Source organism: Mytilus edulis, chromosome 4, assembly GCF_963676685.1.
Source record: "Mytilus edulis chromosome 4, xbMytEdul2.2, whole genome shotgun sequence".
NCBI lineage: Eukaryota > Metazoa > Mollusca > Bivalvia > Mytilida > Mytilidae > Mytilus > Mytilus edulis.
The window spans coordinates 67,804,117-67,825,467 of NC_092347.1; the positions used below are offsets into that span (position 1 = coordinate 67,804,117).

General features: G+C 31.5%; 1 protein-coding gene across 1 annotated transcript; it reads left to right on the plus strand.

Annotated features, from left to right (window-relative positions):
• Window positions 1-1,274: 1,274 nt before the first annotated feature.
• On the plus strand, window positions 1,275-16,024 carry LOC139520303 (cytosolic iron-sulfur assembly component 2A-like). Its single transcript, XM_071312832.1, has 5 exons — window positions 1,275-1,600; window positions 5,734-5,895; window positions 7,158-7,207; window positions 8,847-8,892; window positions 14,357-16,024. The coding sequence occupies exons 1-5, from the start codon at window positions 1,387-1,389 to the stop codon at window positions 14,452-14,454; spliced, it is 570 nt and encodes a 189-aa protein (XP_071168933.1). The 5' UTR covers window positions 1,275-1,386; the 3' UTR covers window positions 14,455-16,024.
• The last annotated feature ends 5,327 nt before the right edge of the window (window positions 16,025-21,351 follow it).

The following is a 21,351-nucleotide window of genomic DNA, read 5'->3' on the forward strand; positions in this document are numbered from 1 at the left end:
CTGCCTCACGGCTTTGGTCCTGATAACGCTTCCTGTCATCTTTAGCACTACGTCCAAGACTCATCTACCAGTACTCCATCATCGAGGTTAGCGGGCTGCCAAGCTGACCAAACTGGCCCTGAAAGCAGCCGTTGTGAAGAAATAACAACAAAATAGTAAACAAACCTAAAAGAACTCTCAAAACCAAGATGGCGACCTCCAAAATGGCGACCACCACCTGTCAAATTGGTACTTTTACTATAGGGTATTATTTAAAGATCGAAATAAGCTAAAAAAAATATTGATAGGTCATGGAGCTCCTTTTTGAAATATTTGATTTTTAAAATATGGCGGGCGGGAAAAGGCTGACTCGGACTTTACCTTATATTTGCATTGGTATTATTTGGGTCTCGAATCACAAGAAAGAAAATCAAGAATCTGTTTAAATTCTGTCAAATGACCTTTTATGAGCTATTTAGAATAGTCTTATGTTAAAGATGAACGGGTTTTATGGAGAAAAATATTTTACCTTGTATCGTATTGAAAAACACCGAGGAATCCGAACAATTGACCCTCACCTAAGAACATCCTTAAAACAAAGTGCAGGACAAAATTTTCTTCATCCTAGCTCCCCACCCTAACAAAATCAAATGGTAACTTCTTTATTGAATCCATTCATTTTATGTAAAATAATTCAATTTAAATTTAAATCCTAGCAGAGCAGTGGCGGATCCAGAACTTTTCCTAAAGGGGGGGGGGGCTGACTTACCTAAGGAAGAGGGGGCGCTCCAGTCATGCTTCAATGATTCCCTATATAATCAACCAAATTTTTCCCACGAAAGAGGGGCCCAGCCCCCGCAGGCCCCCCTAGTTCCGCCTATGCAGAGACATGTATACTAAATGTATTTATATGTCTCTGATCCTAGACATCAAACGTGTTATCCACCAGTTTTCAACGCAAATATTGCAGGCAATAGCCCTCTTATTACATGCAGTGCCCTAAAACGAAACACAAGAATGTATGTGCAGCTGCAGAAATGTCTCGTTCACTGACAATTGAGTTTTATGTTGAAAGTCTTAAAAGTAAAGGTAAGACTAAAAGCATCACAGAAAGTCCGGTTCGATAAATGATGTCAGAAAAACATATACACTTACATTTTTTTATTACACAAAATATATTTCAATGATTCAACTTTGAACCATTTCATTTGAAACTGTAATTAATTTGAAAATTAAGCTCGACTAAGAACGTTGTTGTGCTTTGTTCTTATAACTTAAATTTTGTGTTATTGTGTGTATTATAAGTTGCTCTCCGTAAAGGATATCACTTCCGTTTTCATCTAAAAATGAAAAATTCGACAGTCTAAAGTTAAACTACAGATTATAGTACTTTGCGTCTTATTTTCGATGAATGCAATCAAATCATTGTTACAGAATGTTGTGAAAACTACACCACATTCTTATGAAACTGCTCAAGGTTCACAAGAACTGTACATCGACGTAAAAAATAAGAACAACAAACCAGACGTCGTTTCTTCAAATGAAACTGGCAAGACAAAATCTGCAGTGGTGTTACCAGTTATCGACCAAGAATGTAAACAACTCCAGGAAACCATATTTGGTAAATTTTATGACTTTATGTGCACATTCAAGTACTTGTTCAATCTTGTAAAAACTTGGTGTCATGTCAACCTCTGTTGTTACAACCAACCAGTTGAATCCGGGTCCGTTTGCACCCATTCACGTTCGCACCCATTCATGTTCGCCCCTTTCACTTTCGCACCCTACATGTTTGCACTCAAAGTCTGTTTGCACCCAACATGTTCACGCCCAATTTTAATTGGTTTTGTATTTATTAACTATAGCTTTTTTATCAAGTTTTGGCAAGTGTATTCTTATATTTGTTGTCATTGTCTCAAAATAAGTGAGACAGCATTTTTGGAAAATGACGCAGTCATTGTTCCATTACTGGCGACCTGAACTTCATTACATTTCTCTGCCTACCGCGCTTGGTTTCGTATTTACTATTTTCTATACAAACTAGAATCTGCTTGTGTTATCATTAATTATGCATGAGAGGTCATTGTGTAGTAATCAGCCAGGAACCAGTTTACAAACTAACTGGTTTCTGCTTGTATTCCACTAACTCAGACAAAGTGTTGTAGTTTGACGGGAACCAGTTTAGAATTTGTAAACTACAAAACATAATCAGTTATTGTTCATTCCGTTTTGGTGTTTCATACCGACTTTTATGGTTTGAATAAGCTTAAGACCCTTCAAACATTAATGTGATAGGTATATTAAAGACTGTTTTACAAAAGGATGGAACTGTTTTGCTTTCAAAGTCGTACTATAGTGATATCTGTTATGTACGGATTTCCACTCTCTCCGGTTAATTTCTTTTTTTACACGTGCTTTTGAAACTTCCTGTTTAAACATTGCAAGTTTTAAAATTGTTTTTTGAGTGAATTTAACTTATTTTAACAATCATGAAGCGTTCCAGAATCATTTTCAAGCAGTTTCTTCTTCTCTTTGATGATGGAAAATAGGTTTTTCTCAAGAAAATACCGCAAACGATCGCAGAGGAATTGAAACGTACAAGTCAAGTCGGCACCTGGTTAAATTGGCATCTAGTCAAATCGGCACCTATTTGACGTCAATTCGGCATCCAATAATATTTGTTATAATATTTTCTATTCAATTAATTAATAACTGTTACCCAGTACATAGTGAATATGTTGTTGTGTATTTAGGTAAACAACGAAACCAAAGTGAAATTATGTTGTTGTGTATAAAGGTAAACAACGAAGACCTTACCCAAGCTGTTGTTTTAACAATTAGACAATTATTAAAAAAAAATGGAAAACTATGAGTCCCTTTCAATAAATCAAACTTTCATGCCAAATAATAAGCAAATTTAAGGTGTTTTTTTTTCAGTAAAGTCAAGGATTTGTATAGTAAGAAATATATACAAATCCTTGGTAAAGTTTAAAAAGCATTAAACAAACAATCCTGTCAAATGCTCAACTGGTTTAAATAATGCATAAAAATATCCAATATCTCATGTATTAGTCCAAATAATTATGACGTCTGGCAAGGCTATTTTATTTTTTTTCTGTGACGTCTTCCTACGAAGTTCGTAGGAAGGCGTCCCAGAAAAAAATTAACATAGCCTTGCGGTCATAGAAAGGTGTCCCAGAATAAAATTAAAAAAGCCTTGCCAGACGTAATAATTAGTTTGACTACTCATATATATATCATTAAAAATACACCAAAAATGTCATTTAGTTGAGAAAAATAAATATATACAAAATGACTAAATGTACAATGAACACCCAAAAATGTGAAAGTTAGTATTTAACTCTTTTTGCTTAAATACTGAAAAAAATTCTGGCAACCCCTTACTTATTTTTACTCTATTTGCTTAAAATACTGTTAAAATATATATTTAACATGGGTGACGAATTGACTATATCAGGTGTCGATCTAACCAGGTGCTGATTTGTCCAGGTGCCAATTTAACCATGTTAACCAGGTGCCGGTTTGACTAGAATTCTTTGACAAATGTTTGAAATTACCGGAGTTTCATTAGACCTTTGATAACAGTAACAAAAAGATTATTTACTTAATATTTTGTGGTATCAGGTCTGTTCGCCCCCAATACACTTTCGCACCTTGCAGGTTTGCACCTCGCACGTTCGCACCTCGCACGTTCGCACCCAAGGTCCGTTCGCACTCTACTCATTCACGCTCAATTTTAATTCAAATTCAAGTTGAATAATTGGAAAATCATGATTGTTGTTTTAAATTGCTTTGGTGTAAATACTGAATATATTTATAGCTTGGTATGAGTAAAACATTGAAGATTTTAAAGGAAAAACACAAAAGATAATTGTTTTTAACAGCTTGGTCCCTTTGATCTGAAACAACGAAACAATAAAATATGGGAACCAAAATATAGCAATCCACTATTATAACCAAAACTTGATAAAATCTATTCAACACACAGAAAAAAACATAGTCAGAATCTCACTTCATTTTGAAAGAAGTCAATGAAACAAAGTTATAGCAATACACTAACCAAAACATGATTAAGAGTTATTCAACACAAAATAAAACGTTGACAAAATACCACTTTAATTAGAAAGGATTATTATTATTTTTAACAATACGCTATCCAAAACATGATTAAGATTTATTCAACACAAATAAAAATGCTGTCTCACTTTATTTTGAGACAATGACAACAATTATACTTATAAGAAAACACTTGCTTACAGAGTTATTAAACACAAAACCAATTAAGATTGGGTGCGAACATTTAGGGTGTGAAAGTGAAAGGGGGCGAACATGAGTGGGCGCGAACGGACCCGGATTCAGACTATGTACCAGTGAGAAATATACAAGCCTTTCTACGGTATTTATTTGTACAATTCAGGTAGTCTTGACCTATTCATTTGTCTTAAAAAAACAGCCAGTTGTCACCTTCACTTCACACACACACATATATACGAATATCAATTATATGCTTACAAGACATGTTGCATTGTTAAACTAATTACGGTATGTGAAAATCAAGACTTGCATAAAAACTATCCCAATATTAGAGACAGTGGCGTCATTTTTCTTCAGAGCTTTCAGCTCTTTGATTTTTTTGTGTTGAATAAATCTAAAGTCATGTTTTGGATAGTGTATTGTTAAAAAAAAAATCCTTTCTAAATAAAGTGGGATTCTGTCAACGTTTTATTTTGTGTTGAATAACTCTTAATCATGTTTTGGTTAATATGAGGCAGGCATTACCTGTGAATGGGGACGAAGTTTGTTTAAATTATTTTTTTGTTAAAAAAAAGATACGGAAATACCGTAACGTTTCCGATTTTGGTTCTGTTGTTAGGCATTTTACTTGTGACGTTATTTAAGTTATGACGTCATGTTCAATGTAAACAAAGAAACGCAATTCATCCGGTAGGCCTAACGTTTATTCATACCAAAGACAAAGAATGATTAAAAATGAAACATTGGTATTGTGTTCCTTGAGTTCCTATATTTTACTAGACTAATCAAAGTCTCACGACAACAAGACCGGAAAAAGGAAGTAGAGTTATGTGTTCTGCGCAGATCCGGAAATTTAAAAACACGACAAAAAAAAATTGAACGATTTTGAGTTCATTAGTACAATGAAAAATTCGGGAAATTTTACATTGTCCCCATATAATAGTGTATTGCTATATTTTTATTGTTTCGGATCAAAGGAACCAAGCTGTTAAAAACATATTTTTTTTGTGTTTTTCATTTAAAATCTTGAATTTTTTACTTACACCAAAGCAATTTATAACAACAATCATGATTTTCCAATTATTCAATTGGAATTTGAATTAAAATTGGGCGCGAACGTGTAGAGTGCGAACGGAGCTTGGGTGCGAACGTGCAGGTGCGAACATGTAGGTTGCGAAAGTGTATTGGGTGCGAACGAACCTGATACCCGACCAGTTGAAGTTATTTCATCAAAAACTGTAGAAGCTTTTAAAATTAGTATAGACCATCATTGGAAGTCTAATTCACTAAATCAAACATTTTTTTCTAAAATTTAGGTTTCATTAAAGAAATCACAGATCCAGGGATAATTCAGACCTCATTTACTTATTTCATATTTCAGGGGTTTTTTCTACATGTTCTAGGTTCAAAGTACATTTGAAGAGGTAATGTGGAATAAATTATAAAGTTAATTCAGGCATATAATTTACTCTTTATCAGATCTCATTAGAGGTATTATAGATCCAGAGAAGCCACAGACTTTAGAAGATTTAGAAGTGGTAAATGAAGAAGATGTATGTGTTTACAGACATGATGAGGAATTATGGGTCAGGCTTATATTTACTCCAACTGTTCCTCACTGCTCACTGGCATCATTGATAGGTGATTATTTAGATAGGAAGTGACTGAAAATTCGTTCAAGAAGTGTTCTTTATAGTATTTCACTATTTGTAATTAATACATCCCACACAACCAATGGATCACCCACTTTGTCAAGGGTTTTACTGTCAGTTAGAAGAAGATGTACATGTGATCCTATTTTTATACCCTAGTCACCTTTGTAATCTCTATCATACAGATGAGATTCAGTCTGATAAAATTATGTCACAACTAGGAATCTTCTTTATATCAGTATTCTGAGTTAACAAAAAATGAAATTCTAGATGAGGTTCAAAATATCTTTTGTTTTGAACTTGAACAGAATTGATAGTAGTTTCATTTTTTCAGTCATGAAATACATGTAACATTCACCATAACCTTATCTTGATCTTGAGATGATCATATCTCATACAGTTCTAAAAATTAGCTTATGCATTCTTCAAACACTCCCCTAATATAGAAATAACAAGATGTGGTCTAATAATTGTCAATGAGACAACCTGAGATCAAACAAAGAGTATGTAAACAACATTAAAGGTATTATTTGGACTTCAACAATAACATGAAAACAAGTTAACATTTCTTGAGCAACATTGCCAATTCATAAACCTATAACAAGTAACTATATGCACCTGTAAAGAATAAATATGTATACAGTGTAGGGGAGACAATCAATTTCATAAATCTATATTTTTGACAAATTTTTATATCAAATTCCTTCATCTGTGTACATCAAATAAAACTTTTAACTTGTCATCAAAAGTAAAATAAGTCATATCCTTTTCTTCTTATTTCAGTTTATAGAAACTATAATGTTTTGCAATATGAATCTAAAACATTATCATGATCATTCAGTTCAGAAGACTATGTAATTATATGAGCATCTATGAGATTCACAATGCTATTAACATGATTGAGTATCAAACATTCTGTGAAAGTTTTCTTGAATGCAGCAAATTGTGTTGTGGATACAAGACACCAACGTTTTTTATACATTTATCTATATGTCAAAATAATTTTTTTTTGTGCTTAGAAATCTATATATAAAAAATGAAATATTAAGTGCACATTGCAATTAGTTATCACAAATTTTATGAAAGTTCCATTGTTACTATCTTATAAAAAATGCCTAGTTCTAAATGTGAAAGGCTTCACAAAAGTACAAATCTTAAAGAACAAATAATGAATGAAATGAGTATAATTTTTGGAAGACTCATGATGAATTATCATATCTAATTTTAATCCTAATCTGTTTTCTGATGCAGGTCTTTGTTTAAGAAGCAAGTTGGAGACATGTTTGCCTGAAAGACATAAAGTATGTATGTTTAAGTTAACCATCATTCTTGGACATTTTAATGACAGATACATTTACATACTTTGCAGATTTTTATCTTTGTCAACCCTCCAACTATGTCTACAGCTAATTTGAAAACTTTATTTATCATAAAAGAAATTACTTATTTTATTCCATTCAAAAAACGAAATAGATTATTAACAAGAAAAAAAAAACCTGCTCAGTTATTTATGTGTTTAAAATAGTTTAGATAAGAGTCTATAAAAATAATAATTTCTGTCCTCATTTCTATAATTATTTCGTTTTTGTTTAAACTAAAATCTGGAAGAAAGGTTTTTCTGCAGAATAATTGAAAGAGTTGTTATACAAATTAGAAATAATAAAATCAAATGCTTCTCATTTAAATTCATATTCATTGAAATTGGTATCGAGCTGTTGACCTGTTCCATATATTTTCTGCACTAAACAAACAAGTACGCTAAGGGTTGAATGGTGCTTTAACCTATTTTAATTCTTATCACTGAATATGAAGTTAACCCAGATATCAGTGTCCAAAAGTAGTAACAGATCTTTAAAAAAGATAATTAACAAATGACAATAACATAAACTGACAGAAGTAGATTAAATGAACAATGATAATGATGAAAATGTGCACTGAATATATAAAAAAGAAGATGTGGTATGATTGCCAATGAGACAACTGTCCACAAGAGACCAAAATGACACAGACAAAAATATATCACATCTTAATAATATCTCAAATCTTTATAAACTTTTAATATTGTTATTAACAGAAGTAGGTAACAAACACATACAAATTCTATTAATCTTATGTAAAATAAGAAAATTTGTTTGTAAAACCTGTGACTATTATATTTATATATTATGTCTCAGCTAAAACTAAAAGCAATAGAAATTCTATCATAAAAGGAGATAACTCTGTTTACAAAATTATATAATGTTTTGGAAGATATAAATGTAGGTTTGCATGTTTTTTTGAATTTCTTATACATTTGTCATGATGAATTCATATTGTCACAGATTTTAAGAAGATTTTGTATGCCAAATTGAGTTTGAAATAAAAAAAGAAATAAACTAATATTGTTTTGATTTTTGAAATACAATGTAATACTAATTCACCTCATCTCCAATCATAGATTTTTCTTATAAAATGATTAACGATAGTTGTTGCATTAAAGATTGCCATTTATTTGATTTATGAAAATTATACACACAACATATTCAATCTTTATGGAAAATGTTGCTAAAATCTGTAACAATATCCAACTTATGCGTCTTGACACTAATGTCTTCTATTTGTACTACAGTATAGTATATTTAGCTCATTAATGCAATAATTGGATACACAATGCAAAAAAATGCAAATTTTTAGCTATGAAACGAAAATTTATCAGAATATTAATTGTGTATAGAAACTTTATTTGATTTAGATTAAAATCAGGGCATTTCCATATCTAATTCAACAGGTCTTTAAATGAAATATTTACAGATGTTAAAATTGTGCAGGGTTATTTGACATCATATAAAGATCATAACTTTATTAATTGGTACCTTAAGATTTTTTTATGCCAAATGTTCATTTATATTTGTTGACTACATTTCAATTGCTAAAATAATCTTTTGCATTATTTTTTAATAGGTTGACATTTATATCAAAGAAGGAGCACATTCAACAGCTGATGAAAGTAAGTATTTAGTCCATAAGACTGATGGCATGGCCATTAAATTGGCCATAGTTGAGAGTTGATAAATTTTCAAGGGGAGATAATTGTTTACATTATCATGAACATTAATGTCCTGTTATAACCAGTTTTGTGTAAATGTGGTATGAAAATCAAAACATATTTCATATCAAGTAAATTATAAAATGAAATTGTTTGTTGTTTTTAAATGAAACAGTAGACCAGAACCTTCAAAAAAATAATTAAGGCCAACAGGATTTTTTTTTATAAGGATTTTAATCCTTTATACTAAGTCACAAAGGCAATCAAGGTAATAATTTGGCATTATCAGATTGATATTAAAAAACAACATTTAGCTACAGAATTTTAATATAAATTTGATGTCCTGCCGAAAAATATTATATTGAAAATGCATCAATCAGAATGTGCAACTTCAGCATGCTATCATTTTCTATTTATGAATGCAAAATCATGCTGTCTGAAATTTAACTTTTGTTTTTGAAAAGCATATTTTCCTTACACCAGATGTTGACTTGACAATGGTAAAACACAGTCCAGAGACCTATACGTAAAATCTGTGTATATTTTCAAAGCACAATTGTATTATAATAGTTCATTCCACATAAAACTTTTGAACAGAAAAAATGTATGTTTATTGAATTTGAGTGGTATTTTGGTAACGAGATTTCCCAAAAAAAAACAATAAACTAAACTGCAAAGAATAAAGTATCAAAATTGGCTGAGCTGCTCAATTATCATCACAAAAAAGGTAATAAAAAATCAGAAAATGAAGTCTGCTTATTTTCAGTATTTATTGGATTTATGAAAATAAGGTAAAAAATGTTGACAATTTGAGGAATGAATGCTATTTGAACTGAAATGATTATTTATTTAATATCATGACATTATTTACTTGTATGTTAATTCAGAAGGGAAGTCTGGGCAAATATTTGCATGATCATGTACTTCGATAACTTTATCAGTTTGTTATCATTTTAGAGATATCATTTTCTTCTATTCAAACTTTGATATGATTTCAGCAGTACGTTCATTGATAAAATGTTTGATGGGGGTAGTATTTTTTCTCTGTACAAGGTTGAATGTGCATGAGTTAAACATATGCATTTCCAGTGTAAACATTTGCTTTTTACCATTAAACTGTAGTAATATGTAACTTAGACAGGGAAACAGAAAAATATCAATTAAAAACAAAACTGGCATTATTTTAAAAATCAGTTCATTTAACTAGGGACAAATCTACACAAAAGTGGTAAAACATACCCTTTACTATATAAAGATAAAAATTTAAGAAATAAGCAATATGTCTAATATATATGCAACATCTAAACAGTCACAATTCACAAAGAAAAGTTCAATCAGCATTAAATCTTAGTTATATGCATTCGATTTAGTGATATGTATTGAATTGATTATCCAGCTTAAGTATAACTTGAAGGTCACCTTTCTATGGTGCACATGCTGATTATCACCATGTTTATACTTGTCGTAATCAATAGTGCATCAGTAACTTTAATAACACTTCTTCAGGGGCCTGAAGGTCAGCCGTAGTTTAAAAAGGATTCATGTTTCTCAATAATTTATTTTGGAATTACTGTTTTTTTAAGGATGTATTCTATTGATGTTTCAGTCTCATTCGAACTCATTGAAATCTTATTCTGGAATTATTTCCAAAACGTGTGATACAAGTGGAAAATAGCAATGAATTTGATAATTATCATAATCAAACTTAACTCCGTGAAAGAATTGTGTATTTCCAATAAGTAGATTTGAGTAATGAAATTTTCAAATTTTATTACTAATCAAGTCAGTCTTTTTAGCTGAAATTTTGAGAAAAATGGGTGACAAAAAAGATTTTACCAGAAATATAAACCATATAACTTTTTCTTTTCAAATTTATTAGATATGTATTTGTTTCAATCATTTATAACACGGAAGTAGAAATAATATGCATTTTGTTCTTTAACGAGAAAAATCACAAATTTACAAAATTGACAACATGGTAAATTTGACACGAAAAAGCATCAAAATATGATAAAATTTTCTTATATTAACATCTACCTATAGTTTTTTTAGTTGAATTAATTCAGATTGGTCACCTTCATCTTTATTGAGAGTATGAAAAAAAGTTCAATTGTGGAACTGTGATTTTTTTTCACGATAATTGCCCAACAATGGGTAAAAATTGATGTAAAATGGAAAAATCATCAAAATTGTGTACTTTCAAAGGACCTTAGCAAAAAAGGAAGTGCACCACCATATGATTTTTAGCTCACCTGGCCCGAAGGGCCAAGTGAGCTATTCCCATCACTTTGCGTCCGGCGTCCGTCGTCGTCGTCCGTCGTCCGTCGTCGTCCGTCGTCCGTCGTCGTTAACTTTTACAAAAATCTTCTCCTCTGAAACTACTGGGCCAAATCAAACCAAACTTGGCCAAAATCATCATTGGGGTATCTAGTTTAAAAAATGTGTGGCGTGACCCGGTCAACCAACCAAGATGGCCGCCACGGCTAAAAATAGAACATAGGGGTAAAATGCAGTTTTTGGCTTATAACTCAAAAACCAAAGCATTTAGAGCAAATCTGACATGGGGTAAATATGTTTATCAGGTCAAGATCTATCTGCCCTGAAATTTTCAGATGAATCGGTCAATCGGTTGTTGGGTTGCTGCCCCTGAATTGGTAATTTTGAGGAAATTTTGCTGTTTTTGGTTATTATCTTGAATATTATTATAGATAGAGATAAATTGTAAACAGCAATAATGTTCAGCAAAGTAAGATCTACAAATAAGTCAACATGACCAAAATGGTCAGTTGACCCCTTTAGGAGTTATTGCCCTTTATAGTCAATCTTTAACCATTTTTCATAAATCTAAGTAATCTTTTACAAAATCTCCACTGAAACTACTAGGCCACAATCATCTTTGGGGTATCTAGTTTGAAAAATGTGTCCGATGACCTGGCCATTCAACCAAGATGGCCGCCACGGCTAAAAATAGAACATAGGGGTAAAATGCAGTTTTTGGCTTATAACTATGAAACCAAAGCATCTAGAGCAAATCTGACAAGAAGTTAAATTGTTAATCAAGTCAATATCTATCTGCCCTGAATTTTTCAGATGAATTGGACAACTGGTTGTTGGGTTGCTGCCCTCCAATTGGTAATTTTTAAAGAAATTTTGCCGTTTTTGGTTATCTTGAATACTATTATAGATAGCGATAAACTGTAAACAGCAATAATGTTCAGCAAAGTAAGATCTACAAATAAGTCAACATGACCTAAATGGTCAATTGACCCCTTAAGGAGTTATTGTCCTTTATAGTCAATTTTTTACAATTTTCATTAATTTGGTAAATTTATGTAAATTTTTACCAAATATAGTTCTCTGTTACTAATGGGCAAAGTTCATTATAGATATAATTGTAAGAAGCAAAATCGTTCAGTAAAGTAAGAACTTCAAACACATCACCATCACCAAAATAGAATTTTGTCATGAATCCATTTGTGTCCTTTGTTTAATATGCACATAGACCTAGGTGAGCGACACAGGCTCTTTAGAGCCTCTAGTTTCTTCACTAATCATTTTTTTACATTCATATAAACCCAAAAATCAGGTTTAGAAAAAAAGTTTAATTCTAGAAATTTTTGGCTCCTCAGAGGTGTACATCCTTTAGGGATTGGACGTCTTGATTGAAATAATAATCCTCTACAGCAAGTGTGAATTTATTTGAAAAATGTATTAAAAAGTAAAAACTACAGATAAACCATTGACTGCCATTTTTTTTATCAATTAAAGTCAAGGTTTGAAACATGGGAAAACATTTTGTTTTATGATTAATATATTTTTATATTGCTTCAATCATATGAAAGTCAGTGCTTTGCTTTTTGTAAATGTTTAAATAATTTAAAGGATTGTTCTTGCATTCTGCAGTAAAACCACCACTCTTGTATATAACAATTCAAAAATTGTGCAGAATTTATAAAAACAACCACATTTTGAGTAACTTATAAATTTTAAAAGCAACCCAGATTATCCCCTGCAGTCACAAAAAGTGCAGATATGTGCATATCAATATTATATCTAAATTTTAGCCTCATTAAAGGCATGTATTTACATATAAATTTCTATATTATCAGTAGAAATACTATAATCAGTGTTTGACGTCACATATAAATGGTAATGAATTTAGATAGTTTCGATTGATATACACAGATAAATATTTGGAATTCTTGTTTGTGCACCAAGCACATTCTAAATGCACTGGAATACCAAACATTGTCAATGTTTTGACCTTGGAATTTTGTCTGCATTGGGGTTACAAACTGTTCCGGCTTTAACCAAACTGTTCCGGCTTTAACTGAAGTGTTTTGAAGGAGATATAACGATTATAAAGCTATCAGAAAGATAACCTGAATTGTTGTTGTTAAAACTTTACCCCCAAGACTTGTAGGAAAGTACTTTTTGTCAAGATGACATCTCCCCTGGTGAAAATAAATACTAGTTGACTGCAGGGAACTTCCGTGCAATTCTTTGTTGGTAGTAAAGAAATTCCATATTGATCCCCAAGATCTGTAGGGGTTATAACTTTACATAATGTACTGAATTTTACATATTTAATTTAACCAGCCACGTCTAGTGCAAAATTATAATTAAAATGCATGTTCTCAATACCCCTGCAAAAAAATTGCATTCATTTATTGCTTTCATGTCATTGCCAGAGACAGCAAAGTCTGATTTTGATTCAGTTTGATTTCTGACAATAACTTTAGTATGCCACTTGGAAATATTAAATTTATGGTTAGCTCTCTCATGGGTACAATTCTGGACAATTTTTATGCCCCATATATGGGCATAATGTTTTCTGGTCTGTGCGTCCGTCCGTTCATTTGTTCATCTGTTGTACCGTTCGTCTGTCCCGCATCAGGTTTAAGTTTTGGTTAAAGTTTTTGGTTGAGGTAGTTTTTGATTAAGTTGAAGTCCAATCAAAAATTTGTACACATGTTCCCTATGATATGATCTGTCTAATTTTAATGCCAAATTAGAGATTTCCCCCCATTTTCACAGTCCACTGAACATAGAAAATGATAGTGCGAATGGGGCATCCCTGTACTGGGGACACATTCTTGTTTATAAAACTTCTATAGTATAATATCAGCAATATTTCAGACAAGTCCTATAATGATGTAGGATCTACTTTTTTTAAAGGGTTATGTCCCTTTGAAATATTAAGTTTATGGAAAACGACCTCATTAGCACTCTCTTAGGAACAATTCTTGCCTGATTTTGATAAAACTTATACAATAGGTTAATATCAACAATATCTTAAAAGTTCTGTAATGGTGAATGATCGCTTTTGTTTAAAAGAGTTATGCCCCTTAGAAATATAAAGTATGTGCAACATGGGAAATTGGAATTCTTTTCTTTTATAATGTTTTAAATCTTTCTTTTTTAGTTAATAAACAGATTAATGATAAAGAGAGAATAGCTGCTGCAATGGAAAATCCAAATCTTCGTGAGCTGGTTGACAAATGTATTGCAGATGAGGGATAATAGGAAATGATATTTTCATTCAACTATAACTCAGGAATCGTGCTACATTCAAAACTTGCATTACAATTCTCCAAAAATTTTCATGATACAAAGTTTTTTTATAATTTAATAATATGTTATTTTGTATTTTATGATCTCAGAATGGCTAATGGCAATGTCTTTTCTCATCATCAAGTCCCAGTTAGTGATTAATATTTATTCAGTCAATTAGACAGTGGTTTATGAAACCAGGGTAAAGACAAAAGTTTCAAGGGAAGATTATAATATACATTATTTTTTTATATATATAATTGCATGATCTTGTGATTTAGAGTAATTCCTTTTAATTTTTTATCAACTCTTTTATATTCATATTGGTTTGTTTGATTCTTTTAATTTATGTATGGAAATTAATATAATATAAAAATCATTAATTTTTAACAAACATTGCGTTCCAGTACAATCTTAATGCTGTATTTTAAAATAGCTGCTGCCACCAGTAAAAATTTTGCCTGTGCATACTCTAAAATCTTACTTATGATTACCGGTACATGTAGAACTCTTAGATATTTTGAAGGTTTTGATTTTAATATGCAAATGGTGACTTGCATTATAATTTCACTTTTATGAATATTATAGCTCAGAAAAAGAGTGGTATTTGTGAATGTTAGACAGAAAAATGATTTTTCCAAATAAAATAAAATGTTGAACATTAGGTTATTATTCTCAAACTCAGCCTTCCCATACATATAAATCTTCAGGTCTTTGTGTAAAATTCTCAGATGCCAAAATTTCATGATTAAAACAATTTTCTGCTGTAGAGTTATTTTCCTTACATTTGGTGTTGCATCATAATTCTTCTCTATGCTGTGACTTTTAAACTGTATAATATAATACAATTATGTTTTAATTGTTTTGAATAAATGCACCTATCAAATTATTTCAACAATTTAAACAGTGTAAATTTTAGGGAATTTTAGACGAGATATATTGTTATTTCAGTATTTTTTTAGTGTTTTTTTTTTAAAAGTGATTGTTGCACATTTGACAAAAATTCAAGGTATGCTATTTGGATTTGAAAAATGCTTCAAACAAAAAAAAAGCTACCACACTGTAAAATGCTAAATGTTATTTTCTCTAAACTGATATTGCAATTTATGCAATAACAAAAACCATCACAAAAATGTCTGTTTGAAATATTTAGTCTTGTATCCAGTTTTATTGGAATTATTCCTGTGATATTATTTTTTATATTATATAATTATTTATTTAAAGTTATTACACTAGCAATCATTTTTTATCTTTTTTCAATTATAGCCAAGAAAAATTTCATGAATAAAAACAGTTACCTTAAAATAATATTTTCATAATAAGATTTCAACTTTTGTCTGTTGACAATCTAATTCACTTATTAAAAATTGCCACCATTAGTTTCTGATTTTTTTGTTTAACATGGAAATTCCTAAAAGAAAAGTCTGAAATAAATATACATAATATATAAAACCAAAATGAGAATGAAAATAATGTTTTGTATTATCAAAAGTTAATTTATATGTGTAAATATACAAAATAAAAGAAAGTGATTTATAAATGTTCTTATTACTTATTCCAAATATTATAGGGTTATTGCATGAATATTGGGGAATATTGTCCCAAGTAGAATTTTATATTGCATGAGCTTGCGAGTGCAATATATGTTCTAAGAGGGACAATATTCCCCAATATTAATGCAATAACCCTTTTATTGTATAGCAATATAATATTTGAAAGTAAAAATTGGTTTAAACTAACATTTTGTAGTTGAAGATTTATTTCACTTGTGCAATATTGGAATTTATTGCATGCTTACTTTTAGTTACTTTCTGTGGGAAATATTATATTGCTATACAATAAATACTTGTATTATATGATCAATTCTGATAGTACCAAAGTGTGTGAGATAGAACTGAGAATTGAAAAAGGGAATGTCTCAAAGAGACAACAACCCAACTAAAGAGTAGAAAACAGCCCAAAGTCACCAATGGGTCTTTAACACAGTGAGAATTCAACACCCCGAGGCTGGCATCAGCAGGACCAGAACAATAATATATACTAGTATACTAATTCATAGAAATGGACACCATACTCTGAAACAGGTTGAATGTACCAATATTTTTTTTATGGCTGTACATGTTTGTCAAGTATTTCTGTAGTGTTTTCAGTGGTCTGCAGCTAAGTCGATGAACTAAACATTCTCTGTTTCACTTGAAAGGAAATCTTTAAAGACTCAGAATATCTTTGCTTTTCCCTTAGACTTTGGTGACTTTACAAACATTCAAATCAACCTGTGCAAAGATAAGATCACATTATTCCAAAACAAAGTTGGAGTATTCTCTACTTTCATGTACAGTTTCTTAATTGTTCAAATTCCAGTAGGATTTACCAACTTTTAGATTTTGACCCTGCAAGTGAAACAGATACATATAAGAGGAACTTGGCCATACTTATTTGAAACACAATAATAAAAGTTGTCAATGGTAACTGAAATGAGCAATTGGTATGGCATAACAGAAAGGAGACAAACATGGAGTAGGAGCAAGACCATGTTATCTCTGGCACTTCACTTTGCAGACTGATTTATTTAAAGGCCACTGAAAAATGCATGAAGTTAGGCTTTTAAAAGCATCAAATAAAGCTTTATTATTTCAATATCTGTTTTAAGAATAGAAGAAATTGTTTAGAAAAGATTTACTTAAGTTCCTTGCTCCCACAGCCAACTTCACACTATTCTGCATAGGTTTATCCTACAAAATTCAATTTTGGACACATTTTGAATGGTATTTAAATTTATTCAAAATGTATTTATGCACGTAAAATATCAGCTGTTTAATTGAAAATGATAGGGATGGATGCTTTATGTGCACATTAACTGATGCACTAATTAGTTATCATGTTTGTTCCCCTTTTTATATCGAGGGTTGCAAGTTTTCCTGCTGAACGATGATGGTTCTCTCCAGGCACTTATGTTCCCTTCAACAATAAAAACTGTCTGCCACAATAAAGTGATCAATTCGTTTGTTCTTGGAAAAGTCAGATATTGCCGAAATAAGATTGAATATGCATTAAATAACTGCCACTGGACGTTAAGCAAGCAACAATTAATCAATCAAGAAGTGAGCTAAAAAGGGCTAAACTTGATTTTCAAATATCCTTTCCTGAAGAAAAAAAACTACTGAACCAATTGAACTGAAACTTTCCAAGTATGTTCCTGCAAAGGTCATTAGCCAGTAATGTTTCCAAGTTATATTCTTGTGGAGGTCTTTATTGAACAAGAATTTTTATTTAAATGCCATTCAGAATCTCATAATGCTCTACATTGGAACCACATGAAAAAAATATATGTTGCTCCTCTTTTCAAGAACTGATTTAATGACATGAAAACAAAACACACGAAAATGGTATTAAGAAAGTACCTACCAAGTGTTACGTTGGAGCCTCTTAGACTTCGTTTTTGATGAGGTTCGTGTTGCTCAGCCTGTAGTTTCCTGTGCTTTTGTTTTTTTTTTAATGTTACTTGTCTTTTCATAGTTTCTTCAATCTATGATCCATTGCATTGTCAGTCTTTTTTCTATTTATGAATTTGAATATCCTGTTCGTGTTTATCACATCTCTATGGTTGAAAATTATAATATGGTTAAAGGGAGAGAATAAGGTGCAAATGGCTTGCATTGGTCCAATCTTAAAGATCATCTTCAAGAATCAAACCGAACCAAAAACGTTTTCCAGTGAGCCTAGAGTTTTTTGTATTAAATTTTGAATTGTTTTGATCTTGGTTTTTTTATTTATTGTTTTGTGTTTATGACCCATGCAAGTCCTCAAAAGGCCATGAGCTGACGTCAAATCAATATCGGACTACTTTGAAGTGAGTAGATCCAGTGGCGGATCCAGCCATTTTAAAAGGGGGGTCCTAACCCAGGACAAAGGAGGGGTTCCAACTGTATGTCCCCATTCAAATGCATTGATCGGCCCCAAAAAAGGGGGGTTCCAAACCCCGGACCCCCCCCCTTGGATCTGCAAATGAGATCATTAAATAAGACCCCGTTTACACTGACAAAAAAGATCGATCTTCTTTGGTCCAGTGTAAACGTGTAAAATCGATCTTCAATCGGACTTGAAAAATCTACCTCTTGAGGTGGTTTTAAAAAGATCGATCTTATTTGAATCGATCTTTTTTTGGTGTAAACGCTTAGATCGATCTTTTGCATGTGTTTGTTATATTTAGATAGGAAAATAAAGGTCAGACTGTTTCTTTTTATGTTGTAGTGTAAACGCACTGGATTAAATAAGATCGATCTCGATCGATCTTGCTTGTGCAATGTAAACGCGAACAGGGCTGCGTTCAATATCGTAGCTGCTACGTAGTGCTACGTAGATTTTGACTATTGAACGTGTAGCTATAGACTAGCTGCTACATAGATATTGATAGCATCTGCTACGATATTGAACTCAACCCTGGTCTTTTTAAGATCGATTCAAATAAAGATCGATCCAATTTCGTTGCCAGTGTAAACGGGGTTTATAAGATCAACATGTCTGTTATTAGTCTGAGGTTCTGAACTAACCCTTGCTTCGTGTTGGCTTCTTCTGAACAGTGATGCAAGCTCCCAGATTAGAGTAATCGCCTTTTGGTATCAATCGAGTTATATATATATCACTAGGAAAACAATAACAACGTTTCCTAGCTGTAAACAATCGATGGTACAATGTTCATAAAAAAAGAAAAGAGTGAAATTCTGTAACGTTTCCAGAACAGGCTGTAAATAGTCGATGGGACAATGTTTATGCAAAAAGAGAGAAAGTCCATCACGTTTCTAGAACAGGTTATAACCAAATGTTACTGACCTACTGAACTTTTGTTGGAAAAGATATACTAGTAAATATATAATTAGGGATTTGTCCATTTCAACATATGTAATGACAACCAAATTATTTCAATGTTAACCTGACGCCTATATCAAGGCTATTGACATGGTCATCAGGTTACATTCTTGAAGAAACCAGTTCTGATATTACAAACATTTTTGACCGAATGCGATTTCATTCAGGGTGATTCGACGCCAAATACTAATAAGTAACAGATTATCTTAAAGCTGGAACTTTACCAAGGACATAGATTTTATTCCAAATATGACCCCTCGAGTGGTAAATAATTGAATGCTCCAGATGAAAGTCATATAATCTACCCGTCGAAGGACAATACAAACTAATTGTCATTGTAATAAGCAAAAACAAATCGCTAAATATGCAGAAAAGATTTCATTCCAAGTATGGTCCTTCAAGTGGTAAATAATTAAATGCACCCGATGAAGGACACATCAATCCGCCAAAGACAAATACAAACTATTGTCTTTGCTATATCTAAAGCAAATAGCATTAGGTATACATACGGAAAAGATGAATAAATGAAATTCGAAACATGCAGTGTTAAATAAGATAAGATATAAGATAAGATATTTTTTATTTCCAATAGTGGACCCATTACGGGCATAATATATATGTATCTTACATTTATTTCTATTACATAATCTGTTAGAGCATGCATACGTTTTGAAAAGATATTCGGTTTTGAATATGATCGATATGTCTTGAAAATACGTAACCAAACTTCTAAGCACGAACCGAAGCTTTCAAACTCCACACTCAATCTAGATCTACAGAAATATTCGCAGAGCTGACAATCGTGCTTCAGAAGTTGCAAACTGACCTCAGACTTCACTCATAGGATTTTTTTTCAACATGGCGTGTTACATTTTGGGTGAAAGTCTTTTTTAACAATGCTCTGAAAATCGGTAATAGGAATCACGTAATCGATTTTTAAAAATTTTCTTTATCTCTCCCGAGTTTATTTTTTCACTGAAAAATGAAGCTATACCTCAGTGTGTCTAGCTGAAATATGGACAACACAAAAAGCTAGACAATATGATTATACGGATGGAGGAAAGACAAGCCGAGAAAGCATATAATATCTTTTGTTAAATAGCATGACTGATTCAAAACCAGTAAGATTGGATATCACTTTATATCAACTAGAGTTATTTAATTTTAATTTATTAAGAAACACCAGAGCCTTTGGCGAGATTATTATTACTATTTAAATTAAATGAGGATATTTGATATCAAGCTATATTCAATCTTGACGAGTTGTGAAACATATTTTGTTATGATACATTCTCTTTGTGTTAATTAGAAGTTTCGTGACTCGTTGATCTAGTCTATTGCAGATACGCATTTGGCTTCAATCTGAAACATCGAACAGTTTAAAATTTTGTACGCTACGGCATGTTTTACAGATGCAATTCAGACTTTGAAGAAGGTCATTGGTCTCTGAGAAAAACTTGAGATTGGTAATCCAAATGGTGTTGTCAAAAACGTCTCGTCCCTTTTCTTAAGAAGTTCTTAGAAAAATCCACAGACTTTATATATTATTATTTAGTCTCTACTTCACAAGTAATACAAGAAGGTCTTGATGTGACAAAGATGTGTATCTTTTTATTTACTTAACAGTTTTCTTTATATTTGTCTTTATTATTCTTTTGGTCGTATGACTCTTGACGTGAGGCTCTGAATGTATTCATGCATTAGATATTTAGCCTGTTACAGGTGGGTACATAGATGTGATTCGGACTCGAGAAAACTTTAGTGTTGTTTTCATTTTGGTTACCATGTATTTTTTTTTTAATTACTTAATTTGTACTTTATCGAGAAAGAGACTGCTGCGTATACTATATATACTGAATGTACTAACTACAAACACTTGTTTGTTGGCGTCTTTGTCGAATTCGTATCATCTACAAATAAAAATTGTCGGTGGTTTGCACAGGCGCTTGTCTCAGAAATAAAATCCTATAAACCTCAATATAACATTATATTAAGATATAC